Source organism: Salminus brasiliensis, chromosome 16 (assembly GCF_030463535.1).
Source record: "Salminus brasiliensis chromosome 16, fSalBra1.hap2, whole genome shotgun sequence".
In the NCBI taxonomy this organism is placed as follows: Eukaryota; Metazoa; Chordata; class Actinopteri; order Characiformes; family Bryconidae; genus Salminus; species Salminus brasiliensis.
In genome coordinates, this window is record NC_132893.1 from 3,340,762 (window position 1) to 3,354,066 (window position 13,305).

General features: G+C 46.0%; 1 protein-coding gene across 4 annotated transcripts; it reads left to right on the forward strand.

The window, feature by feature from the left end:
- The first annotated feature begins 979 nt into the window (after positions 1–979).
- On the forward strand, positions 980–13,049 carry igsf5a (immunoglobulin superfamily, member 5a). 4 transcript variants are annotated; one of them, XM_072658869.1, is made up of 9 exons: positions 980–1,284; positions 2,862–3,034; positions 6,623–6,937; positions 9,873–10,163; positions 10,513–10,644; positions 10,904–10,928; positions 11,806–11,900; positions 12,581–12,648; positions 12,761–13,049. In XM_072658869.1, exons 2-9 carry the CDS (start codon positions 2,989–2,991, stop codon positions 12,863–12,865), a joined length of 1,077 nt encoding a protein of 358 aa, XP_072514970.1. In that variant the 5' UTR covers positions 980–1,284; positions 2,862–2,988; the 3' UTR covers positions 12,866–13,049. The 4 variants fall into 4 exon arrangements, with proteins under 4 accessions (XP_072514970.1, XP_072514972.1, XP_072514973.1 ...); XM_072658871.1 differs by having other exon boundaries at positions 2,954–3,034; XM_072658872.1 differs by having other exon boundaries at positions 980–1,246; positions 2,954–3,034.
- Positions 13,050–13,305: the final 256 nt, after the last annotated feature.

The window sequence follows — 13,305 nt, forward strand, 5'->3', positions numbered from 1 at the left end:
AGTGGCCATTGAGTGGAAGTACGAGGTTGGTGTTTCCAATAAAGTGGCCAGTGAGTGGAAGTACAAGATAGATGTTTCTAATAAAGTGGCCATTGAGTGGAAGTGTGAGGTAAGTGTTTCCAATAAAGTGGCCAGTGAGTGGAAGTGTGAGGTAAGTGTTTCCAATAAAGTGGCCAGTGAGTGGAAGTACAAGATAGGCGTTTCTAATAAAGTGGCCATTGAGTGGAAGTACGAGGTTGGTGTTTCCAATAAAGTGGCCATTCAGTAGAAGTGCGAGGTTGGTGTTTCCAATAAAGTGGCCATTGAGTGGAAGTAAAAGGTAGGTGTTTCTAATAAAGTGGCCAGTGAGTGAAGGTTTAACTTAAGTTTCCCCCCTAAAAAGTGGCTAAGAACGTATACAGTATCTGTTTCCAATAAAGTGGCCACTGAGTGGAAGAACAAGGTATGTGGTTCCTATAAAGTAACAGTAGCAGTAGTAGCAGTCTCTATTCTTCTGGAAAGGCTTTACCTTCGATTTTAAAACATTGCTGTGAGGGATTTGATTGTATTCGGCCTCACGAAACAGCATTAGTGAGGTCAGCTACTCGTTAGATGATTAGATATGCCACTCCAAGTCATCCCAAAGAAATTGGACGTAGCTCCATCAGTCAGGTGCTTGCAGGTGCACCTGGGCACCCACCTGGGTGAAGGGTGCCCCCGTTCATTTGGTCAATGCTGTTCAACAGCAGCTTTTCAATGCTGATGTTAAACAGTGTAAGTACCTGGTATTTCATCCAGTTCCCTTGGGAACACAATAGCCCATGTTGACTCATACCAATGCCTTATTGTCTCGGCACGCACCTGCATTAAAGGGAACGCACAGCAGATGTTCCTGTACCAGACTTTTATATAGTGGGCGGGGTTTGGAAATGACTGGTATGGAGACTGGCCGTTGCTCTGTGGGTGTGTCAGTTTCAGTGAATGTAAAACTATCATGCAAACAGCGGCGTCAGAGGTGGAGTGCAGTCTTACTGGTAGACGGTCCAGCTTGGTTGGCATGTCAGTAATCGCTCTGCACCTCGTAATCCTCCCCACCAAGCTTTGGTGCTGCTGGGCTTGTGTGCAAAAAAACAGGTCCGCTTGACTGCTACTGCTCATCTCATGTTTGTGTGATAAGAAGAATGGCAGGTAGCTGGACTTTGACCTCCTTTCGGTGGAGGACATTGTTTCCACACCTACTCTGAGCTGAGGAAGGAAGTTGGAAAAGGTTTGTGTTCTCGATAAGCCGTTGGATTGGGCTTTCAGGTAGGCATGTTGATTTAAATAGCTGGTTTTCAGCAAATTCTATCGATTTTATCAGCTTATCCAGCTTATTGATGGAGCTGGATGTAATCTGAAGTCTTTTTCGGTCCTTTACCAGTAAGTGTTCAGACGGTGTACAATCAAGTGGTGTAAAATGGGCCTATATAAAAACATTATGGTGTGTTTTGGTCTGTTAGGAAAAGTAAAGCATGGGCAAAAAGGAAGGCCACAGTTTTTTGACTGAATGCCGATCTGTGTTTCTCGTGGTGTAGCTGAATAATGAGAGTTCGGTTTATGGAAGTAACAAACCCTGAACCTCAAACATGGGCCCAACCTTGAAAGCGGGCCAATTTCAAAACCCCAGGTGGGTTCCAGGTGAGCATTTTTACTGGGACCCAATTGGGCTTCCCAAATGGGCTCCATCGAAACAGTCCACCTTAATCTCACATGGGACCCATCAAGGCCCTGTATACAACCCAGTTGGGGCTCATGTTTAACCTGGTCCCTTTCCTGATCCCATTACTGACCCTGATGGGTATCCACATGTGGGGCCAACGTGGAACCCGAGGACAAAATGCCCTGATTCCCATTTGGGCCACCCATACAGGCCCGACATGAGCTGGACATGTTAGCTGGGACAGTCCTGACTCGTTATATTTACAAGCCCAAATTTAACATTAACCCCGCCCACTAGCCCCCTAGTTAAAGCTGGCTAAACGGTAAAATGCTACAGCAGCTTCAGGTGAATATAATAGGGTGGTGTTGACACTAGAAAGCAGCTCATCACCTCCAGATTCTGCTAGTTGTGGGAAGACGGGTCTCTACGGGAACCAGGCCTTGTGTCCGTGGCTTTTCCAGTGTCCGCAAAAGAGCTCATAATGGCACAGGAAAGCCAAAAGCCAGGGAGGCAAATGGGGATTTGCGCTAGGCTAAAAGCTAACATTAGCCGATGCCGATCTCTTCCCTGCACCGTCCGCTCTCTCAGAAAAACACTGGACGACCTCAGCTGAACCAAACTGGACCTAAACTCATCCTAAGTTTACTGGTCTCAAACCTGGGGAAGCGAGTGGGGGCAAGGCTAAAAGCTAAGCGCACTAACAGCACATCGCGCTGGGGGACAGCGGCACTAGCCGATAAGACTTGGGAATAATTACAGTGATAAAGCTGTGCGTTGTAAATGAGGGGGCCGGCCACTGGTTATCATAGGAATAGGGGGGTCTCGTAACATTCAGCATGATGCCTGTTTACGGATAAAGTTTGGTGATAATATGTGGGTTCTGTGAGCCGTAACAGGGTGGTAAAAAGCTAATTAATCAACACCTGAGCACTTTTAGCCCCAATTAAGCATCAAAGATCCACTAAGATACTTAGTAAATGCATTATCCGCCTTTAAGGTTCTAGCATTCCAGGAATTGCTGGATGAACATGGTTTTAAGGTGTTATAAAGTGAGAGACAACTCTACGTAACGCAAAGCTGAGATTTCTGACCAATGCCACACCAAGGCCGAATGTGCACACCTCACTACTACATAAAACAGGCTTTTCACCTCATTGAAAGTTCTCTTTTTATTCCTTTCAAGGTCGCATCTCACAGTACGCCGCTGAAATCTGCAGCGGTATTCATTTCAAGGCTGTTTCCGAAGCTGACGCCGTCCTTTATCTAAACCCGCAGGCTTTACAAACTGGCATGAGCATTTGTGAAGGAGCATGGACACGTTTGCCCTCGCCGCTCTCCTGCTTTTCATCTCTGGGGGTGAGTATTCACGCTCCTCCTGCGCTGTTGCTTTGCTTTTCAGAAAACCCGAGCGCATCCAGGTTGACAAGTTTCCTGAACCGTTATCAGATATCGAAAGGTCGGCATGCCGAAGGGAGCGCCCAAATCCTTCTGTGGGGGGTTTATAAAGGGTCTATCTGCATTCCACTGACTTCTGCTGTCCTAGGCTCAGCCTGTCTGGATTAGAGCTTGAGAGCTTATTTGTGGCGTTGACTGACCTATGATATGGTTCGGTTGACTGACCTGTGATACACAGGTCAGATACACAAAGCTCACCACTGACCACTGGCTGCTGAGTTACAGTAGGTGCGTGAGCCGTCCAAGAAAGTTCACCAGCAGCTCTTAACCTGTTCACCAGCGTATCAGCTACAGTGGTGTTGATGGGTTTTTTACACCCTGTAAACACACACTGGCCACTTTATCAGAAACGTCACCTTGTAATTCCACCCTGGTGCCTGCATTTGTCACTGCAGAGCTGAGAACAGTCCACCAACCCACTAATATCTGGACAACAAAGGCTGTGTGGTCCCAACCTGATGAGTGGGGTAGAGAGGGGTGTAGATAAAAGCTAGGTGTTTCTAATAAAGTGGCCAGGAAGAGAAAGTACAAGGTAGGTGTTTCCAATAAAGTGGCCAGTGAGTAGAGTTACAAGGTAGGGGTTTCTAATAAAGTGACCAGTGAGTAGAATTACAAGGTAGGCGTTTCTAATAAAGTGGCCAGTTAGTGAAAGTACAAGGTAGGGGTTTCCAATAAAGTGGCCAGTGAGTGGAAGTACAACATAGGTGTTTCTAACAAAGTGGCCAGTAAGTGGAAGCACAAGGTAGGGGTTTCCAATAAAGTGGCCAGTGAGTGGAAGTACAACATAGGTGTTTCTATTAAAGTGGCCAGTGAGTGGAAGTACAACATAGGTGTTTCTAATAAAGTGGCCAGTGAGTGGAATTAAAGGGTAGGGGTTTCTAATAAAGTGGCCAGTTAGTGAAAGTACAACATAGGTGTTTCTAATAAAGTGGCCAGTTAGTGGAAGTACAAAGTAAGGGTTTCTAATAAAGTGGCCAGTGAGTGGAATTACAAGGTAAGGGTTTCCAATAAAGTGGCCAGTGAGTGGAAGTACAATATAGGTGTTTCTAATAAAGTGGCCAGTGAGTGGAAGTACAACATAGGTGTTTCTAATAAAGTGGCAAGTGAGTGGAATTACAAGGTAGGGGTTTCTAATAAAGTGGCCAGTTAGTGAAAGTACAACATAGGTGTTTCTAATAAAGTGGCCAGTTAGTGGAAGTACAAAGTAAGGGTTTCTAATAAAGTGGCCAGTGAGTGGAAGTACAAAGTAAGGGTTTCTAATAAAGTGGCCAGTTAGTGAAAGTACAACATAGGTGTTTCTAATAAAGTGGCCAGTTAGTGGAAGTACAAAGTAAGGGTTTCTAATAAAGTGGCCAGTGAGTGGAATTACAAGGTAAGGGTTTCTAATAAAGTGGCCAGTTAGTGGAAGTACAAGGTAGGTGTTTCCAACAAAGTGGCCAGTGAGTGGAGTTACAAGGTAGGTGTTTCTAACAAAGTGGCCAGTGAGTGGAAGCACAAGGTAGGGGTTTCCAATAAAGTGGCCAGTTAGTGGAAGTACAAGGTAGGTGTTTCTAATAAAGTGGCCAGTGAGTGAAATGGTGGGCACGGGAGTAGTTTGCTTCGGTGTGAAAAGTGGCGAGCATTGTCTCTACTTTATCCTTGTTGATGTTTGATGGTGAAGCTGCTTCAGCCTCGTCTTTCCTCGTTCGCTCGACGTTTGCAATAAATCGAATCACGTACTGGCGACAGCGCGAGAGAGTGCAGCTGCCTACGTGGCCCTAATTCATCACTCCAGCATGATGGGCGCTCGCTTCGTCTTCACTAATCACTGCATGCTCTCCTTTGGAAGTGATTAAACCCTTTAATATGCGGTGAGACGGCGTCCTGTTTATCAGGCCATGCCAGCAGCGCCTGGGAGCTCACTGAAGCACTTTTGTTTAAAGGCTAACATGCAAATTCCTACAGTGAAATCACTTCAGCTCTACCTGGAGCCAGACTTGCAGCACACTGCTTTCAGGCTTACTGTGGATAAGCATGAGAAAGATGCGCTTTGCTTTAAAATTATGCTAAAGACTAAAGCTAGTCAGCAAATGACAGACACAACCTAATTTCGGGGGGAATTTTGCCAGCCACAAATAAACAAACACAGGCAGAAAGGCAAAAGCAGAGGGGAGGGATGCTGTCTATTAGCAGGATGAAGGTGTAGGGTAGCGGCAGCATTGCTTTCCCTGTGTCTAGGGTTCAATCCCATGGCCGGGCATGCACAACACCCTACCCCAATAAGATGCTTAATGCTAAATTAGCCTAACTCTGTAGAGACGCTCAAAATAACCAGGACACATAAAGTCCAATTCAGGACCAAGACTAGGACATATCAAGTCCAAATCAAGACTGGGACAAGGACACATCGCTTCTAAATCAAGACAGAGACTGGGACACATAAATTCTAGACCAAGACCAGGACATTTTGAGTTCAAGTTAAAATCAAAACATTAAGTCCAGGTCAAGACTGAGACAGGGACACACTGAGTCAAAGTGAAGACAGAGACCAAGGCACATCAAGTACAAATCAAGAATGAGACTAGGTCATATCAAGTCCATACCGAGACTTAGACAAGGACACATTCAGTCCAAGTCAAAAAAGAGGCTCAGAAACATTAAGTCCAAGTCAAGATTGAGACCTGGGCACATAGAGTCTAAGTAAAGATCGAGACTAGGACACATTAAGTCCAAATCAAGACTGAGACTAGGACACATCAAGTCCAAGTTAAGGTTGAGGCTAGGACACATTAAGTCCAAGTCAAGATTGAGACCTGGGCACATCAAGTCTAAATAAAGATTAAGACTAGGACACATTAAGTACAAATCAAGACTGAGACTAGGACACATCAAGTCCAAGTTAAGGTTGAGGCTAGGACACATTAAGTCCAAATCAAGACTGAGACTAGGACACATCAAGTCTAAATAAAGATTGAGACTAGGACACATCAAGTCCAAATCAAGACTGAGACTAGGACACATCAAGTCCAAGTTAAGGTTGAGGCTAGGACACATTAAGTCCAAATCAAGACTGAGACTAGGACACATCAAGTCTAAATAAAGATTGAGACTAGGACACATCAAGTCTAAATAAAGATTGAGACTAGGACACATCAAGTCCAAATCAAGACTGAGACTAGGAGACATCAAGTCCAAGTCAAGACTGAAATTTTATAGCAGTTGAGTCCAAGTCAAGCAAACGTCCCTTGTCTGTCCTCAAGTACATTTCCTGGTCCTTCTTAATCTGAGACTCAGACTGAGTCAAAATAATGTCGAGGCAGAGACGAGACCACAACCAGCCTCCAGACGGTTATTATGCCGTCTTCCTGACACTGCAGCTCTGTCCAACCCTCTTAGACAGACGTCCACAAAGTTCTGCAACTGTGGGGTTGTTTCTCAGACTGTCTCTCCTATCAGTTCCTCGTCCACTCCCCTGTGTGTAGACCTGACCACTTATACTTTCGTCTCTAGGGGTCAGCGCCCAAGTGCTCCTGGAACCCCAGAATGAGATGGTTCTGCAAACGTCCGATGCCAGGTTCAACTGCAGCACGACACGGCCGAGCTGGACGGTCATGATTTGGTCACTGAACGGACGGCTGGCGCTCACCGTTGTAGAAAACGTTGGAGTGCTGAACAGCAGCGAGCGCTTTTCTGCAGTAGACTACTCCATAGCAGGAGAGGCTAAGTGGGAGTTTGTCATCAGGAATGTCTCGCGCAATGATTCTGGTGTGGTCAGCTGTCAGATCCAAGACAGCGTGCTAGTGACCGCTGGACTGTCTGTTCAAGGTGGGTACATCCGGTCTTACACGCTACAGCTACAGACTGGAGCTCAACTAGCCGGTTAGTGCATTAGCCATCTTCTAAGCCACTATCAACTAGATAGTTTGGGGTGGTGGACACCAGGAAAATGGTCCTGAAATGGTCCATTACTCTGGACAAAAGTATTTGGACTTGCTTTTACTGTACCTGCATGTATGGATGTATGTATCTGTAGGTCTGGTGATTTCACAGTGGTTTGGCATTTTACAGGCAAAACAAACAACTCAGCTAAAAGGTGCAATTCCCAAAGGTCCCGGCATCCTGGAACGTGACCTAGATCGGAAGGTGCTACGGATCTTTTACTAATTAAGGCTCTTATTAGCTGGACTGTGTGGGAGATGTAAGCAAAGGTCTGCTCTGACAGTCTTGTGGGCTAAATTACACACCCTGGGACTTCAGATAACGAGTCAGCAAACATGCTCATGGATGATAGCTTCCAGTGAACCATCAAAGAAGAAAGGCTAGCTGAGCTCCATGCACATACAACACAATACACCGTATTGACAAAAGTATAGGGACGCCTATACTTCATCACCATATTTTTTCTTCTAAAATCAGATAATCTAAGATATTAAAAGAGTTTCCCAGCTACTGACAGAAGGCTAGATTCTACTAGATTTTGGAGGAGCATTGCTGTGAGGATTTGATGGCATTCAGCAACACAAGCGTTAGTGAGGTCAGCCTACCCAACTCATCCCAAAAGTATCGGATGGAGTGTCAGCCATCATTTCAGAGAACACAGCTAGTTCCACTGCTCCACAGCTCAATGCTGGGGGTAATGCTTGGTACCCCTCTAGCCCACGTCTGGCATTATTAGGCAGCATGTTTGTTGATCTGCTCCAGAGGGTCCTATTCTATTGGCAGTACTTCTTCTCTACAGGGACTAGACATGCTGGATATGTGGGCATTTGCTCATCTGTGTCTGCAGGGATGGGTGCAACTTAACGTAGCTGAATGCATTCATTAGAAGGGGTGTCCACAAACTTTCTGAAGGTTTCTGACATTGTAAGTTAGTCTCTGAAAATATATAAATACAAATATACAAATATACCCCCCCACCCCACCCACCACCATCCACCCACCCACCCCTTCCTAAAGTATTCTTACAGAGATGCATGCTCCAGCCCTGCCGCGGCACGGCCCTCCGTGAGAAATGGGATTACGTTTTTTTAGCCATGGGCTTGGTGTAAACTCTCACAATGGGTTCTCATCAGGACATGACAGTGCTAAGTATCCTCATGCTTCTTCTAGATGAAACGTTTTGCTCACCGGAGAGCTTCTCCCGCAGAAGCCGGAGATGAAAAAGTGGAAAAAAGCTGGGCTGAAATGTGCCTCGGCGTCCGCCAAGTGACAAAAGACACAATAAACAGCCCGGTTTTTACAAGTGCACTTCAAAAAAACCCCACAGAGCTTTTAGACTCTAAATCACTTTCCTGGAGGCTTCATTACTGCACGCCACCAATCAGCGGTTAACAGCTCGTAAAAGCTGGGATGTGTTAATCCGTAAAGACAATCCTGCCATATTGATCTCCAGCATAGTTGTTTCGATTTGGCTGGAAATGCCTTCTATTTGTAGACACTTTCCGTTTGTTCCTTTAAGAGGAGGCATGGAAAGTCGATTTCCTTTAGCAACTCACAGTTCGGTCTCAAGTGAGGCCAGTTGTTCAGTTTCAGTGCCAAATTCAATACTAGGTTTTACTCAAGAACTCAGACTTTACTCTTATATAATTGCACATTACATGGACCAGAGCTCAGGCTTTTCACGGCCTTCTCCGCCATACTGGAGATTTTTGTGGGGGGTATTTTTTTGGGCTTTATCAGAATCCAAAAGCAAGCCAAACATTTGAAGTAGAAAGTGAAGATCTCACAATGAGCCATCCAGTTCTTTCCCAAATCGCCATATAAAGTATTGGGACACCTACAGGAGCTTCGGTGACATCCCATTGAAAAATCCTTGAGCATTAATATGGAGCACTGTTAGCTTTTGGACATAAAGGGTTGGACATAAATGCTCTCCAACCGGGCTGCACTGTAAGGACAAAAGTATTGGAACACATCCCTTAATCTAAGGTGTTTCACTTAGTCCCATTGCTACACCTCTATGAAATCAAGCCCCTAGCCATGCAGGCCGCCTTTATATGCCTATAGCGTGGTTCTGTATGTAATAGGAGGAGCCACTGCTGCACCAACAACAACAAGTCAGCTGGTGAAATTTAGACCTTCCACCCTAGATCTTCCTCCATCAGCTGTGAGTAGTGTTATTATTGAACAGTGGAAGCGTTTAGTGGCAGCTCAGCCACCGAGTGTCTATCAGACCACGTAAAGATACAGAGCGGGTCAGGGCCGAGTACTGAGCTCAGAGCAAAGCCTCCAACAGACTCCATAACTGTAGAGCTACAAAGGCGGACCAGCTCCATATTAATCCCTATGAGTTTAGAATGGGGAGGCACAAAAGCTCCTGTAGGTGTCCCAATACTTCTTATCTTATATGGTTCCTATATGGCGATTTGGGGCTGGATGGCTAAGAACATCAGCTAATCCTTGAAACCTTCTAGTATCTGCTATGACGTTTGGTTCACCAGTGTGGTCAGATACCGGTCTTAAGCCGACATGTGGACGTATTGGATTCCTCAGATTGGATATTGAAGAACATGCATCTCTTTGGCCTTTCATTTTGCTCCACACCAAAATCCCTTATAAATATGTTCCTGTGACGTTCCTCGTTGGTCAGCACATTCCAGAGTCTCTTGGGAAATCCCGCAGAGACATCAAGAAAAAACGCTTTGACCACGCTGACCACTTATTGCATACAAACCCCTCTCAATGAATAATTAAGGTACAGGAGCCAGAGATGACTCTCTCTTATGGTGCTTATTGACGTTCCCCTGTCTGTTGTCTCCAGAGAACGGCTCGGTGGAGATTGTAGGGTCGGACCGGACAGTGACGGAGGGAGATCAGGTTGTTTTCCAGTGCCTAGCAGCTGGTTGGTTTCCTACACCACAGATTTCCTGGACTATGGGTGGCACATCTGTGGACCAACAGCTCTTCAACACCAGCTCTGTGGAGGTGGACACTCTGGTGAACTCCAATAGCACTTGCAGGCTCACAGCGGTCAGCAACACTTCGGTGACATGCCTGGCATCCATACCGGCCCTGATAACGCCTCAGAGAAGCAGCGTTTTTCTCATTGTTGGTAAGAGAAACTTTTAAGCTAAAATACTCTGAAAAAAAATAATCAGTAGAAGCTCGAGCTGGATGAGTAATGGAGGCTGCCTCTTCAGATGAGTCTAGCTGACGTCCGGCCAGCTCAAGCTCAAAGTCAAACTGGTTAAGTCGGTGGACCAACTTAGCTAGAGTTTGATGCATACAGTTGGGCTTCCCAAATGGGCCTCGTTGTTATAGCCCACCTTAATCTCACATGGGTCCTATTTAGGCCTTATATGCAGTGTACAACCCAGATGGGGTCCATGTTTAACCCTTTGTGGTCCCATCACTGACCCTGTTGGATATCTCCAATCGCTGGTTTCTGTTCCTATTTGCAGAGAAGGTGGAAAAGCCAGCGAGTAGTGACCAGACGGTGCTGATAGCTGTCCTTGTGCCCATCAGCGCTGTTGTACTTTTGGTCCTCATCATCATCGCAATTGTCTTCTGCTGCAAAAGGCGAAAGAGAGCAAGTGAGTGCCCCGCCTCTTCAAAACAGGACAGACCGTAAAGGTTTCATGAAGTTCTGGCTTAGTTCGCCCAGTGATGGGCGCCACATGTTTTAGCATGTGCTTAATATCATATAACCACCAAGTGACATGCATGGGCGAGGGTCAGGAGGTCAGCGACGACCAGTGTATGAATGCAGAATGTGTGAATATGGGGGTAATTTGGAGACCACCTTTCCAAAGACAAAGGTGGAGGTCTAACTCTCACTTTACTGCTTTTCAGAGTCAAACTACCAACAGGAAGCAAGGTACGTACAACTGGCAGCTCTGCAGCCAATGGAGTTACAGTGTAAATAGATCCCCCTTATCTCCGATGTGGTTGATTGGCTGAGACAACATCGATGCTGCACTTTCTCTTCCTTAGTTTAGGCTAATGTAGGTGCCAAAGAATGGAAGACAAAGCATGGATATACTGTCTTTCTCAGTCCTAGGTTTGTTTCTTTTGGACGCCACTGAAGCGCCATTTGGCACAGTGAATGAAGCAGGAACCACCTGACTTCTGTAATCTTTGCTAGCAGTGAAAGCAATAAAACTGGAGAAGCAGAAGCAAAGTGAGAGGATGCCACACAGAGACAAACCCAGCAAGGGTGCCAGGGCCTGTTATTTGAAAGAATTGGCGTCTATTAACGGCATTGAGCCATCCAAACAACCTGACAAAAGTTTGTGGACACCCCTTCTAATGTAATGGGGCAGTGGTGGCTCAGCGGTTAGAGCGCCGGGATATCGATAACAGGGTTGTGGGTTCGATTCCCGGTCTCGGCAAGCTGCCACCGTTGGACCTCCTCACAGCTTCGAGCAGTTTAGCCGTTTGAATTGCAATTGGCACAGTGATATTTGGAGTACTGTAAGCTTCCATTGCTTGTTAGCTACGTTAGCCTCCTAACTGTGCAACCAAACCAGCGCTCGGCGAGTCTGTTTGGGGGTATTCAGAGCTCGGACATGCTGTGCTAACTCTGTATTAAGTCGTGTGTGTTTACCACTGGAAGTGTGAGACAGTCAGACAGAGCTGTGGGGAGTTTCTGTGCTGGAGTCTCTCGGGAGGGCGGGCAGGGGCCGTGTTTCCACTTTCCGGGAAGGCTCCTCCGTTGTTAGTGGGCCGCTAAAAGGTTTTGATTGTTCCGCTAGAGCACACACACGATCGCAGTTGGAGACAGTTGGAGATACACATGCTGGGGAAGGACAGGGGCAGGATAACCTTGGATACGTTACGGACCCCAAGGGTGAGATGTAGACACACACACACACACACACACTTTTTATTCGTTTTCAGTTACAGTGGTTTGCCAGACTGACACCTCAGCCCCAGTCAACATGCTCATGTGGGGCTCACATGGGGTGGAACGTGGGCTAGGTGGGTTCCAGGTGGGTTCCAGGTGGGTTCCAAATGGGTTCCAAGTGGGCATGGGCTCTGAGTGGGTTTGTACATGCATACAGTTGGGCTTCCCAAATGGGCCCCATTGTTACAGCCCACCTTAATCTCACATGAGTCCCAGCTAGGCCCGGTATGCAGTGTACATCCCAGATTAACCTGGGGCCCATGTTTAACCCTCTCCTAGTCCCATCACTGACCCTGGTGGACATCTTGGTGGATGTGGGGCCAACGCCAATGCCAAATGTTTCTGGGAAAGGGTTTCCAGTTAGGCTAACCCAATAGAGGCCCCACATGGACATGTTAGCTGGGGTAGCCTTTGAGATTGTAATCACACTCACTGAGCAATTTATTAGGAACACTGCACTATTGCTGGTTAGGCCTTCCCCAGACTTATCAGAGTTTCAGAGAAACACAGATTTTTTTCTGACAGTGATATGTTACCTATTCCCATTAATTTCTTTATGACTGGATAGGCTGTGATTAATGTCCATGTTCAGTGGTGAAATACTGTCTGTATCCTCTTCACAGCTAACGACACCAACAGCGAAGTCACTGACAGCGGCTTCTGTCAGAACAGTCACATCAGCACTATTCAGGTACCACTGCAAAATAATCGCTAAACAAACACACTGCAGACCACACTTCTCTGCAGAGTACAGTTAGCAGAGTAAGCTTCGCCCATGCTAACATATTGCTCTTGTGTTCCAGATGCCTGATGTGATCAACGGTAGCCAAGGGGTCAATGACCGGTATGCCAGTTACCCCCTCGGTGACCACGGTGTCAGGAAACATAGACATGTCACTATAGTGTAAATATTTAAAGTAATACAGGATTAAAATAAAACAAAAACAATAAATACAGGGGAAAAAATATTTTTTCTAGTTTTCTAATATTTGTGCAATGTAATGTAAATAATATATGAGCAATATTTGTTATTTGTGACAAGAAGACAAAACAATATACAGTCTATTGCAACAGTTTGGGCCACTTTTTTCAAATGGCACAGTTTGTATTGTTGTTATTTTTATTGAGAAGTAAAAAATAAAAATGAAACACAATAATAAAACATTTGCGTCCAGGATTCGCTGCGAATTTGGTGGAATTCGTCCCTCCGCCTGTGCAATACTCTCAATGCCACTGGCAGCAACACAACCCCAAAGCATGATGCATCCACCCCCATGTTTCACAGTTGGTGAGGTGTTCTTTTCATGAAATGCAGTTGAACACTTTGCTGATTGTGGGCAAAGAGTCC

Excerpts from the sequence above, each read along its gene's own strand:
- igsf5a (XM_072658869.1), top strand. The coding sequence starts at position 2,989 with ATGGACACGTTTGCCCTCGCCGCTCTCCTGCTTTTCATCTCTGGGG. Across the intron at positions 6,938-9,872 it reads CGCTGGACTGTCTGTTCAAG|AGAACGGCTCGGTGGAGATT; the intron begins GTGGGTACATCC and ends TGTTGTCTCCAG. Across the intron at positions 12,649-12,760 it reads GTCACATCAGCACTATTCAG|ATGCCTGATGTGATCAACGG; the intron begins GTACCACTGCAA and ends CTTGTGTTCCAG.